This window comes from Notolepis coatsorum (assembly GCF_963971535.1).
Source record: "Notolepis coatsorum genome assembly, chromosome: 3".
Classification (NCBI taxonomy): domain Eukaryota; kingdom Metazoa; phylum Chordata; class Actinopteri; order Aulopiformes; family Paralepididae; genus Notolepis; species Notolepis coatsorum.
The window spans coordinates 60,844,570-60,872,197 of record NC_140167.1 but is presented as its reverse complement, the minus strand read 5'-3'; the positions used below and the strand labels follow the sequence as shown (position 1 = coordinate 60,872,197).

The 27,628-nt window shown below is 43.0% G+C and overlaps 1 protein-coding gene and 1 pseudogene across 3 annotated transcripts in view; both read left to right on the top strand.

Annotated features, from left to right (window-relative positions):
* The window catches only part of mllt1a (MLLT1 super elongation complex subunit a), a 127,230-nt gene that overhangs the window by 53,874 nt on the left and 45,728 nt on the right, over window positions 1-27,628 (top strand). Inside the window, exons 3-5 of one of the 2 annotated variants that reach the window (XM_084310524.1) lie at window positions 319-401; window positions 21,628-21,771; window positions 24,198-24,323. In XM_084310524.1, coding sequence (XP_084166650.1) covers window positions 319-401; window positions 21,628-21,771; window positions 24,198-24,323 — 353 coding nt within the window. Of the gene's footprint in view, window positions 1-318; window positions 411-21,627; window positions 21,772-24,197; window positions 24,324-27,628 lie in introns of both variants that reach the window. The other variant, XM_084310523.1, reaches the window with a different exon arrangement.
* Window positions 6,891-7,621, top strand: LOC311225060 (Y-box-binding protein 1-like; annotated as a pseudogene). The gene has a single exon. The product of its transcript is annotated as a Y-box-binding protein 1-like (transcript).

The window sequence follows — 27,628 nt, the reverse complement described above, 5'->3', positions numbered from 1 at the left end:
CCTGTGGGAAACACTGATTATTAAACTGAATTTCTCCAGACTTATCTTGGCAGAGCCTGAGGTGTGGCCAGCAATAGCAACCGCTCTCCTATCCACACTCAAATCCAATGCACACATTAGACCAAAAAGAAAGGAAACAAAGTGCGATACCAAGAGGGGAACGCTTGTCGCGGTTTGGTGGCATTAATGATGCAATTATTACCAAAGAATTTTAATCCATGGAAATCTTAAAATGCCAATTTTGTGAATCTGAAAATGTCACGTTTTCCCATTCTGATCCTTCATCTTACTGAATGTGTCTGTCTGTCATGTCTACAGTATGCAAGGAGCCACCATACAAAGTGGAGGAGTCGGGCTACGCAGGCTTCCTCATGCCCATCGATGTGTACTTCAAGAACAGGGTGAGACGGGTGAGAAGAGGGCACACATACTGCAGGAAGAGATTTCACTTCCATTATGAGCCTTTGAGACATTCATAGCATCGTTTCCTGTTATTTATCATTTCTAATGTTTTGGTCTCTATTGTTTGATAGAAGAACCGAGCGGCAGCGTTGACCTGTAGTCTCAGTTCCTCTCATGAATATTCATGAAAATACCGGTAGACTTGAGGAGACTCATTATAATATCATGTAGGCCAGTGGTACACAAAACGTGGCTCGCGCACCACATGTGAAGTAGTGTACAATTTGTACTCTTTATTAACATCTTAAAACCTCTTAGCATGCGCCGACACGCATATGGGACGTTTTTAGGACGATTTGCCCACCGGCACTTTGGCGACCCCTAGTGGCTCGGGTGTGCATATTTTGTAATACAATATATATACCGAATTGAAGGTTTATTTGTTGCCTGTTGATACCGACAAAATCTGTTCAGTGGTTCTCGAGTTACATGCCGGTATTTGAGGCTTGTGCAAAGTACACTGTATTGCGCAAAATACCACTCCCGACTTTTGGTGCAGTAGTTCCGTCAATCTAGATCCGATCTCGAAAATTCTTGTGGATCGTTGTAGCCAATGAGTGTGGCTTACCAATGAAACGCCACGTGGGGATGTATGAATCTAAAAAAAAAAAAAAAAAAAAAAAACGGGAAGAGAAAAACAGCTGAATGAATTGAAGTCTATGAGAAAACTCCGTGTTTCTTTTGTACACAGTTTACCAAAATCACTCCTAATCGCTTCAGGCTATGGATTTGTAAGCCATACCACCTTCTGGGGAAATACTACCTCTGGACTAACTACTACAGAAAAACTTGAGTAACAAGTTTTTCTACAACTCAAGTTCAGACCTATGTTACTCTATTACGTTGATTGATTGAAAACTTTATTAACAGATTGCAGAATGGGTACAGTACAGCTCAATACATACAATTGTTAAGGGGATGCAGACCAGAGAAAGACTTTCGTTAGCACTAAAAGTGAAATTTTTTCAGAACTTCAGAATATCATCTTTCAAAAGAGACCAGGCTCATGCATGTGCTATAAGTATAAAGTATAGTATTCGAAGCTTCGGGGCCGAGATTCGATTTTAATTCGAAGCTTCGAGATAAAAAATAAAGTATAAATTATTATTATTATTTCTTTTATGTTGTGGGACTTGTACAGCACTTTTTTCAACTTTGTCAGTGCTGTAAAGTTTGTGTGATAGTAAAGGGTTAACCTTCTGTCGTGTGGCAGTGAAAGGGTTAAGAGGTTAAAGTATTACAATTATTCTTCTCACATTTTTAGTAGTGACTCATCAAATCCACTTAATTAATTAGTTACACAGTTAGAAAAAGAATTATGTAAGGGATAATGTATAGCTACGAGGTCATTGTCGCAAAATAATTGACCGACACGGAGTTTAAAATACCGAGCCGCTTCGGCGAGGTGTTTTAAACGTCAGTGAAGGTCAATTATTTTGCGACAATGACCGAGTATAGCTATACATTATCCCGCTTATTACATGGCTAACTTACTAACAATATACCTAATTCATTTTACATCGACTCGCAACACTGGTTCTGGCTGCGTTCTGGCTCCGCTCGTCGCTCCGCCCCCTGTCATCGCCGGCAGCAGAACACCGGCAGTGTCTAATTGCACTGAAACAGTGTGTGTCAGTGGGCTTGATTGCGAACAGCTGCGCACAGCGGTCATTATTGAAAAAACAGCGGTCATTATTGAAAAATAATGACCGCTGTCGGGGGGCTATTGACCAATCACAAGCAAGCATTTCGGCGAATGTGAAAACGCCATGTAATAAAGGCATATATACTGTATGTCCCCTCTGAACGACCAATGCATATGTATCTCCCGCTCTGTGCCTGTGCACCTCGCACTTGTGTCTGTGGAAAGCTAGCTAACATGTAACAAAAATGGCGAATGAAGTTTGCGGGGGAAAAGTATGAAGAGGGGTACAGGGCGTTAGTTTTTCTTTGTGTCCAGTGGTGAAAGAAAGTGCTTTTGTAATATGATTCATCGCCTCACAGTTCAAAAGGTCCAATTTGCAAAGGCATTGTGAAACAAAACACTAGAAGTTCAGTACAGACTTTCCTAAAGGAGGTTAAGGGCCCCAAAACTGAAAAGCACTCGACGGAACCGAGCTGCCCGGAAAAACGACTGTGATGATTGTCTGTATGAGTCAGAGGGCAACGGAGGCGTTGTTCAAAATCACACATGAATTGATGAAGATGAGGACATTTTACAGTGATGGAGAAATGGTGATGGACTGCATACTGTTACCCTGCTCCACGCCGTTTCCTGAGAGGTGAGAAAGCTCCACCTGTCGATTCCACTGTGGCTTGGAGAGCATCCGACACGTCAAAAAATTTTGGACATATCCTCAAGGATAAACTGTCATCTGCCAAGTTTGTCAGCCTCACAACGCACGAAGGCTTGGACATGAATGACACTCTGCGATTACTCATCTTTGTGAGAGCAGTTGGTTGGGGTTTTGACGTGACGGAACAACTGCTTGACACTGTTCCCCTCGACAACAGGAGGAGAGATCAAATAAAATGCAGGGATGGAAACCTTGATGAGGTTTGAAATCGGACCTGGAAAAGAAATCTCAACAAGACATTTTCTTGTACCACTGTATTGTGAGTCAATGAGCGCCGTTTGTCAAGTTCAAATGATGAACTACACAAGAGCCTGTGCAAGATACCACCAGAGTTTCAAACTACTATGTGAAGATTTGGACACTCACTATGGGGATTTGGTGTTGCCAATAATCTGATGGTTACCTAAAGGACGGATGCCTGCACATGTGCTTGAACCACTGAAAGCTTTCGTGATCATACGAGGGGAAACTTTAGATGACAAAGAATGGATGCTGTCTGTTGCGCTCCTTTGCGACGTTACTCAACGTTACTGAGATTGGTTACGACCTGAATCTCGAGATGCATGGAAGAAACAGGACGGTGTATGAGCTGTACACTAGGGGTGGGATAATGCGAATAACTCGCCTTACAGTATGATACTGATATTTGGCCCTCGATAATGATAATATCATAAGAAATGTATCAACAAATGTAATCTGCGCTACATCTGTGTAACTGTAACTGATTTATGAAGTTTATCAGATTATTTAGTGTGCATCTCTCTGCTGGCATACTCCCACCAGTTTTCTCTCTTGTCATCTGCTCTTGTTGTCATGCTGCTCAACAGCTGATGTTGGTTTGGTTGAGGAACGGGGGGCATTTTTCTAATATGGCCTGTTTCAAAACATATTTTAGTCAATGTGGCTGCTGAGCTGAAGTCTGAGGACCACTGATACAGGCTGAGGAGACTTGGCTTGTGTGACCTCCTCATGTAAGACGTCTACGCCGCTTGCCATCTTTTGACCAGGCTGAATTACCTGGTGAATGAACATGCATATGCTTGGATAGTACATAGAGCTCCATAAGTATTTGGACTGGAAAGTATTATATGATGATTTGGTTCCCGTTTGTTTATTGCATTTGACATGAAAATAATATAATAATGCAGGACCTCTTTAGAGATGTCTTTATTCGGCATGCAACGACACAACAACATGCAATGGGCGGCACACACACAGAGGAATACACACACACACACACACACATGTAATTGTCTTTCTCAGGGTCGCCGATGCGATTGAGCTCTGCTCTTAACCCATCCTGTCGTCCTTCCCCCCCCCAAGGGCTGCCGGGAGCAGACAGGGCGTCGGCAAGGGCCGCGCCCAAGGACCAATCCAAGTGCTCCTGCCCGTCTTCGTCAGGGACGCGACAGCAATCTGTTGTGCATGTTTTTCCCATTGGGTTTCTCTTATCGGGGGGGGGGGGGGGGGGGTGGCCTTGCGAGCACGGGGAGAACATGCAAACTCCACACAGAAAGGCCTGGGAGATCCCCCACCTGGGTACCTGGCATCGTGGAAACCTGGTCCCCAAGTGGGAATCGAACCCTAGACCTTCTTGCTGTGAGGCGACGGTGTTAACCACTACACCACCGTGCCGTAAAAAATACACAATGGACTATGAGGTGAAAACGCAGTTTGAATTTAACTATGTTTTCTGCCATATCTGATGGAACTACAGAGGACTACAGTCAATTTAGTACCTCATTCACCAACATTGTCTTAAGATTTCTCTTACGACAACCTCCTTGGAAGGTCATAAGAGAGCCCACAACAATTACCCCTGGATTCACCAACACTTGGAGAGGTTGTCTTAACTTGCCAAATGATCACGGCTGCGAACCCCTGAATGATCGTACGCCACTCATTCACAAACTGGAACGCGAGTTCTTGTATACTTAATTTGCATACAGACACGCCCCTCCAGCTCATTATAATGCGAGGGCCGTGCGCAAAACAAGGGTCAGCATTGCCCCGTATTCATCAGGTAGAGCTGAAGCACTTTGCGACGGATCAAAATGAGATTAGATTCAAAATGTATTGTCATCATACAGTAGCACACTGTAGTGGAATAGACTGTATTAATATTCCATATTTATACTGTCTTGTTGCCCGCTCCTGGCCACCTGCCGCTGTGCGCGCACACACACACGCGCATACTGTATAGTAGGGGTGGGAATCGCCAGAAACCTCACGATACGATACTATCGCGATACTTGCGTCACGATACGATAGTATCGCGATACTAAATATATTGCGGTACGCTGAGTATTGCGAGAAAAAAAATATATTTTTTTTGATCAAATTTTATTTATTACCCTTTCAACTGCAAAGTAAAACTTTGTCAACATGTTTTATCTAATAAAATAAAGTTCAGTCTGTTCATCTCACTTCAATAATTTTTATTGCAGAACATGGTATTTTCTCAAGCAGACAGATGTAAACACTGTAATCTGTGTTGCATGTACCTGACAAACTGAACTGTTTGTATTAGTCATATTCCAACTTAACTGAATGCACGTGCCACATGTGTGCATGTGTGTGGACTACTGTACTATTACAGGTATTGAAATGAACAATGCAACTTTCTTCTGTAGTGTGGCAGTGAAAGGGTTAACCTGCTGTTGTGTGGCAGTGAAAGGGCTATCCTGCTGTCGTGTGGCAGTGAAAGGGTTAACCTTCTGTATTGTGGCAGTGAAATGGTTAAGAACATGGCGGACACCAGTCTGTCCGACTTACGACTGCGCTCCAGCACTCCTAAATCCTGCTCTTAGTTAAGACCGAATCCAGGAGAAGGGGCCATTCAAGAATCTTCAAATTGACCTAAAATGTCTTAAAGGATAACTCCACTATTTTGGGAAATTAGCTTATTTAACATCTTCCCTGGAGTTAGACAAGAAGATGCATACCTTTTTTGTCTCTGTGCGTGCATTTTAGCTTTGGGAATAGATGCTCCGTTAGCATAGCTTAGCTTCATCACTGGAAGTGGGGGAGGACAGTAGCCTTACAGTGCCTTACAGTGTATTGCAAGGTCTGACATTGACCAAACTTGATATGCATGACCTTGGTGGGCTCTAGGTCAACTCCTGAAAAGGGGGTCAATGTCAGACCTTGCAATCAAAAGTTAGGGGCGCACTGAAATTATGGCAAGGGTTATTAGCCCCCTAACTTTTGATTGCAAAGTCTGACATTGACCCCCTTTTCAGGAGTTGACCTAGAGCCCACCAAGGTCATGCATATCAAGTTTGGTCAATGTCAGACCTTGCAATACACTGTAAGGCACTGTAAGGCTACTGTCCTCCCCCACTTCCAGTGATGAAGCTAAGCTATGCTAACGGAGCATCTATTCCCAAAGCTAAAATGCACGCACAGAGACAAAAAAGGTATGCATCTTCTTGTCTAACTCCAGGGAAGATGTTAAATAAGCTAATTTCCCAAAATAGTGGAGTTATCCTTTAAGAGGTGCTAGGAAAAAAAATTCCTGATCTTTTGTCTTAAGTCCGTTGGTGAATGAGACCCAATGTCCTCTTATTTCAAGGTGCCAAAAGTACTTGGAACAGAAATTATGCTCACTTGTTTCCCTTAACGGTACTCCCTTTCAGGAGTATGATCTCTCATAGAAGATTAGAAGATTGAGAGCTGAACATTCTAATGCAGATGTCACATTGGCTACTGGCCATGAGACATATTTTGGAGAAAATATTCTCAAAATCTTGCACCCAAAAGGGTTAACTTGCTAAATGTTTCTTAAAAAGTCATAAACATCACCAGACTCTTTTTTTTGTTATCTCACAGGCAGATTCTCCTCTCGTTTGATTTAATGTCATTGTATGTCGTTGACGATTCAGTTCTTCTTGTGCTTGGTTTGAAATTAGCCTTGAGGCTGTATGAATCACATGGCTGTGTGGGGAATTAGCGCAAGTAAACAAGAGATGGAGGGATCCCCACCACCGCCGGTCCAGGTTACTATCAAGCACCGGGAAACGCACTAGAGAGTCACCGCCGGCACAAGACCACCATTACCAACCAGTAACCATGAGCAGCGAGGCCGCCGAAACGCAACAACCACCGCAGCCCGCTGACTACGCAGAGAGCCCGTCCAGCCCGGCAGCCGAAGCTTCCGCGGCGGATAAGAAGGTCATCGCAACAAAAGTCTTGCGGGCATTCAAGTGGTTCAACGTCAGAAATGGATATGGTTTTATCAACAGGAATGACACGAAAGAGGACGTGTTTGTACACCAGACGGCCATAAAAAAGAACAACCCAAGGAAATACCTTCGCAGTGTTGGAGAAGGAGACACTGTGGAGTTTGATGTGGTTGTAGGGGAGAAGGGAGCAGAGGCGGCCAACGTCACCGGCCCAGCAGGCGTTCCAGTCCAGGGGAGCAAGTACGCCGCTGCGCTGACCGGAACCGCTACAGGCGCTACCCCCGCAGGAGGGGCCCACCCCGCAATGGAGAATACCCTGAGAACTACCAGAGCGATGGCGAGGGCGAGCCGCCGAGTAGCATAAGCCGTGAAGGCCGCGAGAAGAGCAGCCGCGAGGGGGCAGAGAGCGCCCCAGAGGGAGACATGCAGCCACAACAGCGCAGGCCCTCCTACCCAGGCAGACGGCGCTACCCGCCATACTTTGGAGGCGAAGGCGAAGCAAAGATCATCATCAGGATTGGGATCTGTGGTTGGGCGAGTTCCGCTTTGCCATCAACACCGCCTACCATGAGAGTACTAGGTTCACTCCCGCAGAGATTGCGCTGGGAAGAAAATTGAAAGGACCCCTGGAGCGACTTCTATATCAGCCTCCCAAGCCGGACCAAAAGGCCTACTCCATGTTAGAAAGGCAACAGCAAATCCTGCAACAAGTTCAGCAAAATGTGGCTCAGGCCCAGGAGCATCAAGCTCGAAGCTACAATAGAAGGAGGTCTCCTGTCACATACCAAGTAGGAGAGAAGGTATGGGTTAAGCTGCACCCACAGTCTGATGCCAAGGCCATGTTTATGGCAAAACTTGCTCCAAAGTGGAGAGGGCCAGCTACAGTTCTCAGACGTTTAGGGTCAGTGAACTACAGAGTAGCCATGGATAGCAGTCCTAACACTCATCAACCTTGCATGTTGAGAACATGAAGATGTTTTATGGCAGTGGTACTACGCTTGGTGGGGGGGATGTGTAACATGCGTTACTTTATGAAGAAGATGTCAATGTGTTGATAAATGAAGTGTGGGCCCAATATGTTAGGATATGCCAATGTCAGCATATTTGGGTCACTTGACCTTTAAGATTCCAGGTATGGGTGTGGTTAGGGGCGGTCCTAACCATCAGGGGGCCATCTTGGATTGGAATCATGCCTCATGGAGTTTTTGTTTGCTACTGCTATGGTGAGATGAAGGAGGGATTTTTCCAGGCATCCTAAAAGATTCTCCATTAACCAAGGACAGTTCAGCTGCAGTGGTGCTAATGGACTGTAAAGCTGACAGGACTGTTCTTATTAAGATGTGGATCAACCCAGGACTTATCACCTTTTGGACACTCAAAGGTTTGAGTGTTGTTGGACACTACTAGCTCTACCATGCAGGCTGCATGGTCTGGTAGGCCTGAACATTATACACGGTACATTAGACATGGTAACATTATACATGGTAACATACATGGTAACATTATACATGGTAACATTATACATGGTTACATTAGACATGGTTACATTAGACATGGTAACATTATACATGGTAACATTATACATGGTAACATACATGGTACATTATACATGGTAACATACATGGTACATTATACATGGTAACATTATACATGGTAACATTATACATGGTTACATTATACATGGTAACATTATACACGGTACATTATACATGGTAACATTATACATGGTAACATACATGGTAACATTAGACATGGTAACATTATACATGGTAACATACATGGTAACATACAGGGTAACATTATACATGGTACATTATACATCGTAACATTAGACATGGTAACATTAGACATGGTAACATTATACATGGTAACATACATGGTAACATACAGGGTAACATTATACACGGTACATTATACATGGTAACATTATACATGGTAACATACATGGTAACATACATGGTAACATGATACATGGTAACATTATACATGGTTACATTATACATGGTAACATTATATATGGTAACATTGTACACGGTAACATTATACATGGTAACATGTATGTTGGGGCTAATGGACTGTAAAGCTGACAGGACCGTTCTTATTGGTTTGAGATGATTTTTGTTGTACCATACGTTGCTATGGGGTGCCCCATTTATTTTGATCCTCCTTTTGTTTAATACAACACTTTGAATTTAACACTGTTCCAGTACTCTCATTCTTTATTGCTGAACAGGTTTGTTTATTATTTCAAGCTTGTTACAAGACCACCTTCAGATCATCGTTCTCCTCCCGTCCCAGAGCTTCAAGTTCCCTCCACTCCTCAGCCTCCCTCTGAAATCACATCAACATCCCAGCTGTTAATGCAGCGCCAGACGCTTCGCGCCAGATATTAGACTTGGGTTTCCATCACCACGTATGGTTAATAGGTGCGGTGGTGGCTCAGGAGGTAGAGCGGTCGTCTGGTTTTGATTGAATTGATTGAAAAGTTTATTAACAGATTGCAGAATGGGTACAGTACAGTACAGCTCAATACATACAATTGCTAAGAGGATGCAGACCTGAGAAAGACTTTCGTCTTGTTTCCATCAGGGTCCCCCATTTTCAATTCATCATATGACACACATGACATACAGATAGACAGTACTGCTACATCTATACATTTATGACATACCAGATTTTCAAATACAGTACTGTTTGTGATACTAAAAAAATCCACAAGAAGAGTATACATTTGACATAGCAACTGTGCATTGGGGGAGGTTGGGTAGGTGGGGTGGGGCTGTACATTGGAGGTGGGGGGGGGTTGGGTAGGGGGGGGGACACTGTACATTGGAATACTGACATACATTTGACATGGAAACTGTACATTGGAGGAGGTTGGGTAGGTGGGGTGGGGTTGGGTGGGGCTGTACATTGGAATACTGACAAAGCCATGCTTGGTCTTTATTGTACAACTGGATTAGGACATTTGTAGGGGCCAGTTTTGAATTGCAGTCTCCCGTAGGTGTTCTTTGAGTGTTTTTGAAGGTGGGTAGTGATTTACATTCCTTTACAGCTTTGGGTAGGGCGTTCCACATTGTTGTGGCATAATTGCGAAACGTGTTTAGTCCCTTGTTTGAGCCGAATCTGGGTTTTACATGATTTGTGGAGCTCCCTCTGGTGTTGTGATCGTGGTATTCACTGACCTTTGGGAAGTATTTTGACATGTACATGGGTACCTTGGTCGTGTAGTGTATCTTGTAGACCAGGCCCATTGCAAGTTGCTGTACTCTGTTGTCTACTCTAAGCCATCCTAGGTTGGCAAAGTGTGCAGGGGTGAGGTGGGTTCTAGGAGTCAGGTCAAGCAGTAGTCTGACCAGTTTGTTTTGAGATGTTTGTAATTTGGTTTTTAGTGCCTTTGAGGTGCTTTGGTACCATGAGGTGCAAGCATAGTCGTAGTACCCTTGAATGAGTGCTCCTGCCAGAGTCTTCAGGGTATTCTTGTTTACCAGGGAGGAGATCCGGTACAAGAATCGAGTTCGTTGATTGACTTTTTTTTATTACATTGGATGCCATTTTGTCACAGGAAAGATTAGCCTCTAGGATGGAACCCAGGTAGGTAATTTCATCTTTCCTTGTGACAATATTGTCACCCACTGTAACTGAGAAGCCGTCTGTTTTGCTGAGTTTGTTATTTGAACCGAAGAGAATGGACTCTGTTTTGCCCATGTGTAATGATAGTTTGTTGTCGGCGAGCCATATGCAGATTTTGCCTAGTTCCGAGCTGAGGGTTTTTTCAACCTGTAACTTGTTCTTGTCAGAGACCAGCAGGGCTGAGTCGTCCGCAAACAGGAACAAGTTGCAGTCACAAGCTGACGACATGTCATTTGCATAAATTAGGAACAGTAGTGATCCTAGTATGCTTCCTTGTGGAACACCACAGTTCACTGTGGGGGGGGGGGATAGGGTACCGTTTACCTCCACCATCTGTTCTCTCCCCTCCAGGTAGGATTGTATCCAGCTCACTGATAAACTATCAAAACCAATTGCTTTTAGCTTGTCAATCAGAATGGTGTGATTGACAGTGTCTAAAGGCCTTTTGTAGGTCTAGCATGACCATGCCGCAGTATTTGCCCGCGTCCACCTCTTGCTTGATGTGGTCGTTTAAATAGAGAAGGCATGTGTCAGTGGAGTGGGATGTTCTGAAGCCAGATTGGAATTCGTAGATTAGATTTTTATCCGTAAGGTACTTTCCGACCTGTTCGTATACTATTTTTTCCATGACTTTCGAGATGGTTGTAAGGATAGAAACAGGGCGGTAGTTGCCTGGGTCTAATTTGCTGCCCTTTTTGTGCAGGGGTGTTACTCTCGCTATTTTGAAGTCCTTGGGGACGTGTCCCTGTTTTATGGAGAGGTTTATTATGTGTGTGATGACTGGGGTGATGGCGGCTGCTGAGTCTCTGAGGAATTTGGAGGGGATGTTGTCATGGCCAGTGGCCTTGTTCGGTTGGAGGGCGCTCAGTTTATTGAGTACCTCATCTGTAGTTACCATTTCCAGTTTGAAATAGTCTTTGTGGACGCCTAGGTTCTTGTAGTATGCTACTATGTGTTCTACCCCATACTGCCCTGAGTGGGAGGGTAGTTTGTTTACCAGTGTTGTGGCTATGTTTGTGAAGAAAGTGTTTAAGTAATTGGCTACATCCAGTTTGTCTGTGATGAGCGTGTTGTCCGTCTTTATGTTTATGTTTCAGAACCTGGTTTTAAGTTTTTTACTGCAGCCTAGTTGATTATTGAGTAATTTCCAAAGTTCACGTGGTTTATTTTTGTTTTCCTCAGTTTTGTCATTGATGAAATTTTTTTTTGCAGTTTTTATCATGGAGTTTACGTCATTTCTTAGTCTGTTTCTTTCTAGTTTGAGTTCAGTCACGTGGGCTTGGAGTTAACTGCTCGTGCTTTTGGTAAGCTTTGACTGACTTTTATGAAATTCAGAGCATTTTTTGTCTCTGGCTTTCATAGCGGTCAGTATTTCAGTGTGCATCCACGGCTCAGCGCGATTTTTTACCCTGGTGGTTCTTAGGGGGGCCATGTTGTTTAGTATTGTTGAGAATTTGGTTTTGAAGCCAAGCCAGGTTTCTTCAACCAGTGTACCATTGAGTTCATCTGACCAGTCCAGGCTCTTCAGTTCAAGGTTAAAGGCCTCGCTAGAGTACGTTTTGAGGTCTCTAGATGTGACCATTTTGTGACAGCCAGCCTTTTGCTTTGGAACCTGAAGGTTCCCGGTTCGATTCCGGTTCCTCCCGGCAGAGACCCCGAACTGCTCCCAATGAGCAGGCTGGCACCTTGCATGGTTGCCGCTGTGAATGTGTGAATAAGTTGTAAAGCGCTTTGGATAAAATTGCTATATAAATGCAGTTTAAGTCTGTCCTCGACTAAAGAAATTCTTAGTGTTTATCCTGGACCTGGACTGGTTATTTAAAATGATATGGTGTATGTCTAAAAAGGTTAGAAAATGTCATGGCGGTTTGTTCATAATCTTCATTTCTCTTGGTAAAATGTGGAGCTTGGCTGGTGGTGGTAGGTCTAGTTATCTTTGGAGGAGTAATAATTACCCAAATAACATAGTTCTTGATTACTTAATAATAACCCAAATAACATAGTTCTTGATTACTTAAATCCGGAATGATTGGTGTAGCTGGTCAAATTAAATTCTGGGACGTTCAGATGAACAAACTGTTGAATAAAATGAACATAAACCGACAAATATAGGTAATGTAAATTGTGCTATTTGCCATGGACAAAGTTGTGAATTTCTTCAACAAAATGAAATATTTGTATTACATATTTTGTATTATTGATGGCAAACTGACATGGAACGCTAACACCACTGCTAACTTTGCAAAGTCTCTACTCTAAGGAAACTTGGAAGTTTTAATGTGGATAGAACTATGCTGTTTTACAAGACCTTCATTCAGAGTATGAACCTGTTGTCCTGGGGATCATTGTCTGTACAGTGTTGTTGAACTGGGTGGCAAGATGCAGTGTTACTTACATGACAGACCAGTGTACCATGAAGTTAGCTAACAACTAAACTAACCCGGTTTATTTTAGTTATTATTATATGATGATGGAGGACCTATGCTTATGCACTTGATGTGTTTTACATTTTGAGCTCCTTTTGTGCAAGACAAATTTCCTCCCAGGGCAATAAAGGTTTCATTCCTTCATTCTAGGGCTCTGCAATATGGACAAAATCTATCACAATATGGGACATTTCATATCTCAATAAATATATATATCACGATATAGTACGTTTCTGTAAATTCAATAAAACATTTGTCTACAAAATAACCACATTCATGACTACTTTTTGATAACCCGAGTGTAAACTAAATACAAATGAAAGACACACACACACGCAACACACAGAAAACATCCCTCACCTCATCTTCTCGTTCTACCACAGCTTTCACTTATCTTGCGCAAAACCAGTAATTTTGGATTAATGTAGAACCCTGAGCACAGAGTGTGAATCAGAATTGCTTTTATCCGTCAAGTACAGATCATGTACAATAGGGCTGCAACTAACGATTATTTTGGTAGTCTACTAATCCGTCTTATTTTTTCGATTAGATAATAATATAATAATTGTTAGACTAGAAGTCTTTATTTGTCATGCAGTTTAAACACACACACGCAAGATGGGAGACCCACAGGAACACACACACATGCACTGAGTCGCAGATGAAATGTCTCTCTGCACTTTTCCCATCCCGTTGTCCTTCCCCCCCCATGGGCAGCCGGGAGCAGATAGGGCGTCAACGTGAGCCGCGCCCCGGGGACCAATCCAAGTGCTCATGTCCGTCTTCATCAAGGACGCCACAGCGTTAGCGATCTGTTGTGCATGTTTTTCCATTGGGTTTCTTATCGGGGGGGTAAACCCTTGCGAGCACGGGGAGAACATATATATTGAAATTCTTTATTCGGAATAACCCCTTGAGATGTAGCATCTAGTTTTCGAGGGGATCCTAACACAATACAGCGTATGTACTTTTCAGAAAAAGAACAAAACACACAAAAAACATTGGACATCAAAACAGTCTACAACAACAAAATCAACTGAGAAATGAAATTACAAAATAAGTAAACTAACATACAAGATCACAAAATAAACAGGACAAACAAAACAAAACAAAACAAAAATCCAGCAAGGATAGGAATGGATCGTTACTTCGTACGAGATAAGTAATGAAAGTCATGATAGTATGCAATATATAAATGATAACTAAAAATGATAAACTAAAAATGATAAAAATGATAAACTAAAAACATGTACATAAAAAAAAAAAACGACCCATCGACGCAAAAATTCTGCATCGTCGAGTTTTTATGATCGACGTCGTCGATTATGTCAACTAATCGTTGCAGCCCTAATGTACAAGGAAGATGACTGGGTCATTTGGTGCCGATGAGTTGCACAGCAGTGTCTGGCATTACAGAATCTGATGCAGACCACACACACACACACACACAGTACAAGGTCGAACAGGACCTCACACATAGTTAGACCAAACATTACTCCACAGATTCATACACTCAATGTCACTGTAAATTCCAACTGATGACAGTATTTTATAACTAAATATTGTTATAAATATTCTGTATTCTTGTCTTTCCAGCTATCTTATTCCCAGAATCGGTTCTAATATGTTTATTAGGATACTCTGTATATAATTATGTACAAACGCTGCTGTAATTTCCCTTCATTTGTCCTGTAACGTTGGTTAACAATGGTGACGGATGATAAGTTGTTTATTTGATGTCCTTGCCCAGCAGCCGGCGTACCAACAGGGATGCTTAGGAACGAGTCACACGCCTGTAGAGTTGTCCCTAAGAGAGTTCCATTGCGGTCGTGGATTCGTGGCTGTGGCGACAGGTCGCCGGGGGGGGGGGTGTGTATTAGCCTGACTCGGCGGCTGGGCTCCGCGGCAGCTCTGTAACAATGGAGTAACTGTTGGTGGAGATGCACAAGACGGATGGCCTGGAGAAATGCACTGTGTGCTTTCCCCTGTGCTCGTCATATCCAGACTCATTCTGTCTGTGCTTTCCCCTGTGCTTGTCATACCCAGGCTCATTCGGTCTCTGCTTTCCTCTGTGCTCGTCATATCCAGGCTCATTCGGTCTCTGCTTTCCTCTGTGCTCGTCATATCCAGGCTCATTCTGTCTGCTTTCCCCTGTGCTCGTCATATCCAGGCTCATTCGGTCTCTGCTTTCCTCTGTGCTCGTCATATCCAGGCTCATTCTGTCTGTGCTTTCCCCTGTGCTCGTCATATCCAGGCTCATTCGGTCTCTGCTTTCCTCTGTGCTCGTCATATTCAGGTTCATTTTATGTCTGTGCTTTCCCCTGTGCTCGTCATATCCAGGCTCATTCGGTCTCTGCTTTCCCCTGTGCTCGTCATATCCAGGCTCATTCGGTCTCTGTGCTTTCCTCTGTGCTCGTCATATCCAGACTAATTCGGTCTCTGTGCTTTCCTCTGCGGTTCCTTGACTTGGCTACTTTTATAGCCTTGTGCCGTCATGTGAGCATGTGTGTGGTGGGTGGCTGTGAGTACTTTGCTTGCATACATCTGCATACTGTTTTTGTGTCCGTTAGTGTCATCACGATACTGGTATTTCTACCATACCTTGAAATATATATCCATATCTGTCTGAATATACATTTACATGTATATAATCCTTCTGCATATATGCATATAAGGGAAACACTATCATGATCGAAGCCAAAGTTCGAATTTGAAATTCTAACTCGATTAATCACCCAGCCTGTATGATAACCCCCCTCTCCTCTCCCTCTGAACAAACCACCAATTGATCTTGGGGCACCTGTGCACCTGCACCCATGGAAAGCTACATTAACGTGAAGCTAAAATAGCAGAAAGGAATTATAAAAGCGCACATAGAAATAAAAGGCTACATGACCTATATTTGTCTGTGAAAGCCCCCGTCGTTCGGTAACATGGCCTACCGAATTTCCTGAAGGAGACTAAATTATATCTCTTTCATTAACACAATGGGGACGAACAACGTATATATCCGCGTTTCGATTCCACTCATTGTGGACAGAAGCACGGATAAATCCGTGGCAAGTTGTTATTGCTTTTATTCCATTTGAATAACCTATTCAAGGTCGCCGAGCGGCACTGCAGATATACCCTACTCTTTGAATTTGAGAAGGTGCAATACCGGCCATATCCTCTTAGGGGCGCTATCGCGATAATGCAGTGTTCCCTGTGGCCGAACGGTGGATTTTTTATTATTTTTTTTACTTTCAATGGAGTTTTATGTTAGCTCGATTCTGGATCTGCAGCCTGTAGCTTGGATTACGTTTTGCATCGCAGATTTCACCATGCAATAAGGGGATTTATCATCAGCCAATGGACATATCGATCTACCAGATGGCGATCGATAACGGGGAAATGCTTGGGGGGATCCCACCGGACCACGGTAAGATCTTTTTCACGTAAAGTACATCCCGATCGGGCCTTGTTTTGATAGCCACCCAGGCGTTCGGCCTATGAGGCTAATGAGGCTAACGCGGTTATTGGTAATCAATAATCAGAAACGATGTCCCCCGCCCCCCCCCCCCCCCCCCCCCCCCTTTCATGCATACATGCGTGAGGATCGTGCCGATCATATTCAGTTTGAGTTTTAACTGGAGCGTATCTATAACCGAAATGCCATTGGATTTAACGTTATTAGCTATTAGCCCATTATCTCGGCTTCCAGGAAATATACTAGACCAAATCCGGTATAATGCTTTATATTCACGGCGCTATAAAATGAGAACGTATTGATGAGAAATTTTTTTTTTTGTTTGAAGGGACGGTTTATGGTCTCAATTCACAATGAGAATGGACAGATAGCAATACTATAAAGTATAGATTTAGCTCTACAAACAGCCCCACGTCTGTTTACATATCCCGGTCCTCTTGAGATTAATTAGACTCATCCCAGTGGCCGCGAAAGTGTTAATTACAGCTCAATGAAATGATGTAGATGAAAAAAATTGCAATACCTTGTCTTTTGGGACTGCTACCTTATCATTTCATTGAGCTGTAATTTGAATCGGAGTTTGTCACACCGCAGAGAAATGTGTTATTAACACTTTGAGTGCCAGCCTCGGGGAGCGCTAAAGGGCTCCGTATGCCAGCGTCCACTTCAATGATAGAGCTCTCATATTTGCAAACGCATAAACTGTCTTAAATTATGGCTGTGTCTAATCTGGCCGTCGCTTATCAATGACTTGTTTGCAGTCAACATTGTCGAAACGGATTATTTTTTAATCGGTTCATTTCCGTTTTATACCATTTTGAAAAACTCGTTTTTTGAAAGTTTTAGGAAAATGTAAAGATTCTGTGATAAACGCCCTTTACTGGAATATTCTGGAATACACATACAAATTTTTCGGCCTATTTATGAATAGTTTTCAAATAAACGCTAGATTATCGATAGTATATGTGTACTTATGCACGCTATATAAGCGGGCTGAAAAATCGAATCTCTTATTTCCTGATCGCACACACGCTGATATCTCTGTGAAAAAATTCTGATTATCCTAAGGTAAAATTAGATTCATTACCTCAGATCAGATGTTCTCCAAAAAGATTATTCCAATTCCTGATCGCCATTCCAAATATCGATCGCGTTTATTGATCCAACGTTGGATACTGGAAATATGTATTCCACGCTGTTTTGGGGCTCGCAAATGACTTGGATCCTCTCGGGTGGCTTGCCCGAGAAGTAAAATGAGGAATCTGGATCCCCCCCCATGTGTTTCATTCAGTCTAATCCAATGGGGTGCAGTACAACAGGGAGAGACGACAGGGGGCGGTATTTTCCCAATGGAGCTCAGAGAGAGTTTGCAGCACTAACGTGAGACTAGATTTATGAAATATGAATTCAAATCGCTAATAAATAAAAAATGCTAGATTTATCGCCGCTGGAACTCGACGGTTGGCATGAACTAACGATAAATCTCGTCGCTGGCACTCAGTGTTAATCACCCAGACAAATTTGTATAACCGTTATAAAACCCAGCTCAAAAACGGCTCTTCTGGCTGCTCAGACCATTTCTCAGGATTGTGGGGGCGCAGTCAGATCACACTTGATTGACGGCTCCCTTTCAGCTCAAGTGCCATCAATACTGTTTTGCTATAAACTAGCAAATCTTATCAAATGTACCATACTTGGTTAGAAAGCTTGATTAATTGACTAACTAGCAAACTAGGTTAGACCACTGTTTTTATTAACTTGAGTATGGCACTAATTATTTTAGAACTTTACATTCACAAAATATATGAAACTGTTAGCATTAGCTTTGCTATGCTACACTTTCAAGCACTTTCAACTCTGGGAGAAGGAGAACCGTGTTAATGTGCTCTACTTTTATATATATATAGTGTTTGGGGAGGGGTTATGTGAATGCGCTATATCTTTTATATAGTGTTAGGAGAGGGGTTATGCTAATGAGCTTTAGCTTTTATAGTGTTGGGGGAGGGGTTATACTACATTTACATTTTGTCATTTAGCTGACGCTTTTATCCAAAGCGACTTACAAGTTCTGTACGACAAGTCATCAGGAAGGGCACAACTCTATCAGCTGAGTAACAATGTTCATCAAAGTGTTGAGTGCTACAGTGTAGGTTAGTTTATTAGGACAAGTGCATGACAGTAAGGTTAGTTAGGGTCATCGAGTCGATTGCATACTGAAAGTAAATTGGATCGCTATTTGGGAACCATTTGTAGCAGATGCACAAGTCTGGCCTCTTTTGAAAGGAAACACAACAGGAAGAATCACTCTGATTTTTTCTCTTTTTGGTGAAGTGCCCCTTTAAGTAATTCTGTCACACAAAACCGTATGAGTGATGAATGTATGAGTGGATAAATGAATGAGTGAGTGGATGAATGAATGAATGAGTGAGTGGATGTTAAAGGAAAACTCCAACATTTTGGGAGATTAGCGTATTTGGCATCTACCCTGGAGTTGGACAAGAAGATGCATACCTTTTTTCTTCTGTGTGCATGCAGTAGGAGTAGGAAGACACGCACCATTAGCCTAGCTTAGCGTCAGTCACTGGAAGTAGGTTCCTCCATTAGCCTAGTTCCAAACGTCTTCCTACTCCTACTGCATGAACAGAGAAGAAAAAGGTATGTATCTTCTTGTCTAACTCCAGGGTAGATGGCAAATAAGCACATTTCCCAAAATGTTGGAGTTTTCCTTTAACTGGTTGTAAGAGATCCTAAACGTTGATGTGGGGCAAGAAGGCGAATCTGGGTCGAGTCTTTCCCACAGTATTTATTTTTTTAACCCAGGGTTGATTCACTGAGCATGTCTACTCTGTTTTCAGCAGTGCCCTGCTTCATAGTTACAGGTTACAGCTGCCTGTATAACTACAGTCTTCTACTGTTTTGCAGCTCCGCCGGAGAAGTTGGGGGCTAAGTGCCTTGCCCAAGGGCACGTCAACAGTGGGGGTGTTGCGGGAGGGCAGAGCGTTATTCATTCACTTTCCCTGGTCCAGGTTTCCCGGTGATATACCTCTGTGTACTCGGGGGAGCGCTTAGAACTGTGATTTGATTACATGTTTGACCCTGGCACTCACTTTGGTGTCTTTTAGTTGGGAGCGTTTCATATTGGCCCAAAGGAATTGCCTGCGTAGCATCACCCTAATGGAGATTAGTGGTAAATACTGTGTGTATGCAATGCAAGCGGTAACTGTTACACCGCTGAACGGCATGCCGGCGAGTACAGCTCTCTAACTAGGCAGGTAGCATAACAGTTTAATAGTCTGTTAACAGCTGGGAGAACAGAAAAGAAAGATGAAGAAAGAGACTGGAGATGTTACATGGTAGCAACGTTTTGTACGTTTGCCATGTTTCACTAAGTGCACACATTTCAAGTATCAGTGATGTAATGTTCAGAATTTAATTAATGCTTTTGTTCCCGGAAATATGCTAGCTTGGTCATTGACGTTAGCTGTTAGCAATGACAGCAGCCAGCTAGCTCGCTTGTTGGATTATCTCACGTTCACTATTAACACTTTGGATGCCACGCCTCCCCGTCTCAAAACATGGTTGAATGACGCCACCGACTTCAATGATGGCGCTCTCATATTTGTGAACACATAAACTATGTCTTAAATTATGGCTGTGTCTAATCTGGCCGTCGCTTATCAATGACTTGTTTGCAGTCAACATTGTCGAAACTGATTGTTTTTTAATCGGTTCATTTCCGTTTTATACCATTTTGAAAAACCCTTGTTTTCTTAAGTTTCAGGAAAATATAAAGATTCTGTGATAAACGCCCTTTACTGGAATATTCTGGAATACACAAAAAACGTTGTCATTTTTCGGCCTATTTATGAATCGTTTTCAAATAAACGCTAGATTATCGATAGTATATGTGTACTTATGCACGCTATATAAGCGGGCTGAAAAATCGATTCTCTCATTTCCTGATCAGCACATACACACATACGCTGCTTTGTGGCTCGGCAATGACTTGGATCCTCTCGGATGGCTTGCCGGAATGAGGAAGCTGGATTCCCCCCCCCCCCCCATGTGTTTCATTCAGTCTAATCCAATGGGGTGCAGTACAACAAGGAGAGACGATAGGGGGCGGTATTTTCCCAATGGAGCTCAGAGAGAGTTTGCAGCACTAACGTGGAACTAGATTGATGAAATATGAATTCAAATCGCTAATAAAAAGAAAAAACGATATTTAGCGTCGCTGACACTCAACGGTCGGCATGAACTAACGACATATATCGTCGCTGGCACTCAAAGTGTTAAGTAAAAACAAAACGTTAACGTGGAAGCCCAGGTATTTCAAGCCTCAACAATGTAACTTTCAGAATTAATTTTCAGAAATAACGCTAGCCTGCTGCGACTCTTCAATATCTAGCTGTTGGCAATGACAGCAGCTAGCTCGCTTGTTTGATTAACATTATGTCACGTTCGCTATTAAGTAAAAACAAAATCACATGTTGGGGGGGTTCTCCCAATAGTGACTATCGAATAGCAATTTTGTGTGTTTTGCCCATCTGTATTATAAAGATGATACTGTATCTTTATGCAATGGAAAAACTGTATCTCCTGTGTTTCCCCTACTCTGTCTCCCTCTCAGCCTTCCTACTGTCTCAATAAAGAACCTTCTCTCCTGTGTCTCCTCTACTCTGTCTCCCTCTCAGCCTTCATACTGTCTCAATAAAGAACCTTCTCTCCTGTCTCCTCTACTCTGTCTCCCTCTCAGCCTTCCTACTGTCTCAATAAAGAACCTTCTCTCCTGTGTCTCCTCTACTCTGTCTCCCTCTCAGCCTTCCTACTGTCTCAATAAAGAACCTTCTCTCCTGTGTCTCCCCTACTCTGTCTCCCTCTCAGCCTTCCTACTGTCTCAATAAAGAACCTTCTCTCCTGTGTCTCCCCTACTCTGTCTCCCTCTCAGCCTTCCTACTGTCTCAATAAAATACATGAATAAGGGGAGTGGACTGTATTCCACTCATTCCCTGGAATAGCCAGTGGTCTTCAGAAGTTTGATTTGTATGTGTAACACATCTAACCAAGTGATATTCTGTTCCATTCCACTCCTCCAGGAGGAACCAAAAAAGGTGACTTTCAACTACGATCTGTTTCTCAACCTGGAGGGGAACCCGCCCGTCAACCACCTGCGCTGTGAGAAGCTCACCTTCAACAACCCCACTAAAGAATTCAGGAGGAAGCTGGTCAAGGCTGGAGGGGTGAGGAACAGCTGGCTGACTGGCCGACCGACCGACTGACTGACTGACCAGGGAACAAACTTAACTTTTTGACTTACCAGCCATTTGGCTGGTAGATTTTAAAAACTACCAGCAATGCACATTTTTTTACCAGCCAAAAATTATAAATAGCTTTTTAGTATATCGCCATGTGTTATTATTACTATATAATACTCTCATATGCTATTTTAAATTAATATCAAACAACATAAGGAATATTAGCATAATTTTGAGTGGACTGAAGGAACGAGTCAGCATTAATAGTTTTAAATGCAAATAATTTATTGAAACATAGAAGTGGGGTCGGGACACACACACACACACACACACACTGTTTCAACTCACCACCCCTGCATCATATTGTAGTCTGTCTTCAAACTTCCACTCCTCTCGAAACTTTTTTATATTTGAATATCAACATTATCTGTCCATCCTCAGTAATCCTCAGTTTACTATAATATAATCCTGTCCTGACTAGTGACTTCATCGTCTTTCCAAACGCACGCACACACAGGGAAGGGGAGAGTGCCCCCCCATTTCCCTTTCCCCAGTCCACACTGTGTCTGCTGTTCTCTATGGCTCTGCGCCTCTGCCTCTGATCAGGATTAGCTTGTTAGCTAACGTTGTAGTGATTGTAATGGTACATAAACGTTAATTTCGGGCGATGTGGGCATAAAGGAATGGCGACGGTGCAAAGCATGTAGATGCATTTGACCCGTTGTGAGAAGAAAAAAAACACCACAGACTTATTTCGGGTCGTGTAGGCGCATTGCTGTGTAGCGCTGCTCTGCTTTCACAAGCACGGACTGGGCGGATATCATATAACTCGCGGAGTTGCTACACGGTTTTTCAAAATAAGAGTATCATATGAACCGAACGTTGCTAGCTGCCGGAGCGATAGATATTATGACTGGAGCTGCGCTTGGGGAGGAAATGAGACCCGCACAGGATTTTCAAAATAAGAGTATCGATATGAACTACACACCAGGTGGCGGGCAGACCTCTCATTTTTACTCGCCAAACCTTAAATCTACACGCATTTGGCGCTTGGCGGGTGCTTATTTTGTTCCCTGTGACTGACTGACTGATTTAACAGATGGATGGACTCACCTTCAACAACCCAACTAAAGAATTTAGGAAGGAGGAAGCTGGTCAAGGCTGGAGGGTTGAGGAACAGCTGACTGACTGACTCACAAGCTGGAGGATTGGATGTACGGATGGATAGCTGGCTGGCTGCATAGTTGACTGTGTGACTTGCAGGCTGGTGGGTTTCTTGGTAAGTCGTATTGGATGGAAATCTGGCTCAGATTGGCTCGCTGGGTAGATGCCTAGTTTGTCTGGGTAGATAAATAACTTGAGTGACTGACTCAGTGACTGGCTGGCTGACCAGTTGGCTTGATTGACTGATTGACTTTATTAGCCGGCTGAGTGGTTCACTTAAGGCTGAGTTAGACTTCCATGTCAGTTCTTTAGCTGCCGTGGTTGATGGGGTTCCAGAGAGCAAGATAAATGTGAAAATGTGCTGCGATTACCCTCAAGGCATGTGAGCCAATCACAGCACTTGGAGTGCTGTTACATTTTGGGAGAGGTACAGGCTTTGCCCCCCCCCCCCTCCCTGCAAAGCATCGGCAACATCTTGACCTCTGAATATAACTTTGGCTTTAGTCTGCTGACTTGAGAGTGAGACTGAGGATAATATCAATTCGATATTGTAGGATTAGTCTTGGAGAATACATGGTGGCAAATAATATACACATGACATAATAATGTAACATGCCAGGCTTATATCTGTGTTTATGTGATTAGATGTAACATGCCAGGCTTATATCTGTTTATGTGATTAGATGTAACATGCCAGGCTTATATCTGTGTTTATGTGGTTAGATGTAACATGCCAGGCTTATATGCGTTTATGTGGTTCGATGTAACATATGCTAGGCTTATATCTGTTCATGTGGTTAGATGTAACATGCCAGGCTTATATCTGCGTTTATATGGGCATAACTGTTATTTTGATAGCCGGCTATCTGCTCTAATTAACTGGATGAAAACCGGATAACCGTGCCTTTTTTTCTCTTTTACTTCACGTGGTTCCAAGTGGTCTGCCATGCCACAATCTGCTCACATTCAAACGATCTCTCTCTCAACACGACAATACAACGTCTATCTAACCAGACAATATCTGTACAACGTAACAACAATGCTTGCTAATGCATAATGTTGGCTAAAAAAAATACAGAGCGCCTGCATGATAACATGTCATTACTCATCATTAGTTGCAACACTTGAAACTGACTGAAACGCATGTCCACAGTACAGACTCTGCCCACAGTACATGTGAGACATATACCTGTGTTTGTGTAGTCAACTGTAACTCTCCCATCTCTCTTCTTCTCTCTATCCTCCAGGTGATGGTAGTCCCAGAAGGGGCAGAGGCTGTGTCCAGACCCAGTCCAGACTACCCCATACTCCCCACCATCCCCCTCTCTGCCTTCTCCGACCCCAAGAAAACCAAGACATCCCATGTATCAAAGGTTGGTACATTAAATAAAGCCTGTATACTTAACCGCTTCAGCACATTGTTTAATATTGATGTTTTGAGGCCAAGCGCTCTTCGTCAGGGGAGTGTTTATGCAGCAGGTCTCTGCCGTGAATCGTTTATCTTTGAGGAATTATCAACACCGGTGCGGTTGCCCGTTCGGACTGGGCCGATTGCTTGGGCCCCTGGTATTGCTGCTTCCAGCGTTCTCGGGAACCGCTCATCCAATCAACTTCACACTCTACACTGCACTTTCTGCCATCCTCTGCGATCCACCCGCTAAGTGTGGAGTCGATCGGATGAACAGTTCTCAAGAGAATCGAATGCCAGACATACAAGACCCAGCGTTTCCGTTAGCCGGTAATTACCGGTATTTGACCGGCAAAATCTGTTGAAGTCTGACATATTTAATCTCTCCGGTCATAATGTCCGGTGAAAATAATTCCCTCTAAGCACAATTAGATTATTTGAATTGTATTAAAATAGGCTAAAATTAAATAGCCTATGCGATGAACGAAACAATCATTACATTTGTTTCATCGTTGCTTCACCAAGCAGCCGGTCTAATAATGACATCGCTGTTGTCAGCGCGAGCTGGCTGCTGCTAGATTTGCGAGAAGCATCCATCTGCAGACCCACAGAACCCGCCAGCTTTGCCGGCAAGGTGCAGTACTCCAATTCAGCCATTGGCAATTCAGCTATTGGGTGGGGGGCGCTGCTGAGCGGTCCCCAGACCGGACCTAAAAACGCTGCTGCTCTGTGGGTCTGCAGCTCCATGCTTCACGTAAATCTAGCAGCAGCCAGCTCGCGCTGACAACAGCGATGTCATTATTAGACCGGCTGCTTGGTGAAGCAACAATGAAACATGTAATGATTGTTTCGTTCATCGCATAGGCTATTTAATTTTAGCCTATTTTAATACAATTCAAATAATCAAATTGTGCTTAGAGGGAATTATTTTCACAGGACATTATGACCAGCACCAAGTCGTTGGGAGGTGGAGTCATCAGGCAAACCCACGATTATGTTGCCTTCTCTCTCTGCCAAATTTCTCAGTTCTTCGCTTGATATAATTAATACAAATGTCCAATATAACTGAATTCGTTAGCTCATAAAAATGTGATTATAACTGACTGCTGTTTATTAATGTCAGGCAGACTGCCCACCGACACCTCAAGTCGGCAGCAGCACGAAGTCTCGAGGGACTTATTTTATTTGGAATATATTAATGACTGTATATATGCAAAAGTAGCCTAGTTTTAAGTTAAAATATTATAAATGCCTTGATGATGTCATTCTTTATAGGGGCCTATCAATTGTTTTTAAGCTCAATAAACTCTGACCGGAATTTATCCCATTTGTCCGGTAGATTGAAATCTACCGGACACTCAGACCTGCAAAAAAAAATTCTAACTGAAACCCTGACTAGACCGATAGACGGAAATGTTTTGTTGGATACAAGTCAGAACAGAAGTTCTGATGGTGTTGCTCAGAGGCGGCCAGCTGTTTAATGGCATTATATTTGCACTAGACTACTAGTACTATTATTATATGGGGGCCATGGTAATTGAAAATTACCTCCGTGGTTCACACTTGCAACACCCATGCTGTTGGGGTGCATGAGCGAACATTATTGTTTCAAATGGCAACTCAAGCCCATTTATAACAATGCCAAATGCACTGCCTGAAGCAGAAATTAAATGATGCATTGTACGTAAATATCTTTTCAATGATTAATGATGATAATAACCGTTACAGTATGTGCACCGTCCTACCAATGGAAATATATTTTTCAAGATGGAACGGTCTCCATGCTGAGTTGCAGCAGCTTGATTTGAAGTTGAAAATGCATTTAAAAGCTTTTACAATTATGACAACGAATTACTGAGATGGCAATTCACATGGGAAGAATGTTATCAATTGACCTCTGTTTGCAGAATTATTAGCGCTAGGATTTTTACTTTACAAATCGAGGGCTTGGAGCAAAAGGGGCGTAAGTGACACCTCTAGCGAAAATTAGTTTTCTATATAATTTTAAAGCTATTGATGAGCTCTATCAAATGGTAAAAAGATAAGTTCACTATAAATTTAACTTTTTCAAATAAAGGCTGAAAACATAAAGGCGTAAGTGGAAACCTTCAATTGAGTTTGGCGCAAAAAAGGCGTAAGTGCATTGAGCTTGGTGCACAAAAGGCGTAACTGCATATAATTGGAGAATTTGATATACCCACAGATGATGAAGTGAAAAACATTATTCTGATGGTGAGGAAATGGCTGTATAATGGCAACATTGAGTATTAAATGATAAATCTGAAAACAAATATTGACCAAATGCATAATTTTCTCATGCTGATTTTTTTTTATTTTTATTTTTTTTGTTATCTTTTTCGCCCCTCCTTTTTCCGATTTTTCTCCCATCCCACTGTTAGTCGTTATGCCAATTCCCAACCCCCTTCCTGGTTGTTGCGCACTCCCCCCTACTGTTGGTCCGGGAGGCCGGAGACTGTCACATGCTTTCCTCTGACACATGTGCAGCCAGCCGGCAGCCAGCCTGGCAGCGCAGATTCTCACCGGGAGAGTGTAACGACAACGTGTGGAAGGTCACACTACCTCCCTCCAGATCCTACCCTCGCTGTGCAGCCGCGCTGATTGTTATCTATCTAGATAGCACTAGCTTCTAACTAAACAGTTATCAATATTTTGTTTACCATACAAGCTAGCTGTCTAGTTAGCTTGCGCTAGCTCACTCTAATTAGCTCGCTAGCTAGATCGCTAGTTAGCTTGCTAGTAGGATAAGCAAAAGCTAGAAAAACACATATATTGACCAGATCATTGGCCCAAGTCATAACTGGTAGCTAGCTAATGCGATCTAGCTTGCTAGCATGAGCTATCTTACTAACTAGATAGCTAGCACGAGCTAGATTGCTAACTATTTCGCTTGAACTAGCGCAAACTAGCTTGCTAAACAGGAAGCTAACTTGCAAACTAGGTTGCAAGCTAGCGACCTAGCTATAGCTTGTATGGTAGTAATACTATGGTAGTAAGACTAGAATACAGTAATAGCTAGCTAGATATACTGTTCAAGGGCGGCTAGATGGCGCAGTGGCAAGGCGCTCGCCACCAATGCAGGAGATGCTGGGTTCGAGCCCAGCTCTTGGCGTTGCTACCAGCTTGGCTGGTCATTCATACTAATACAATTGGCAGTATTAGGGGGTGGGAAGCTGGTGGGTGGGGATCGGACGTTGTGGACAGCAACTCCTACAGGTCGGTTGTTGCGCCTGCGCAGCAGAATCAGGAAGC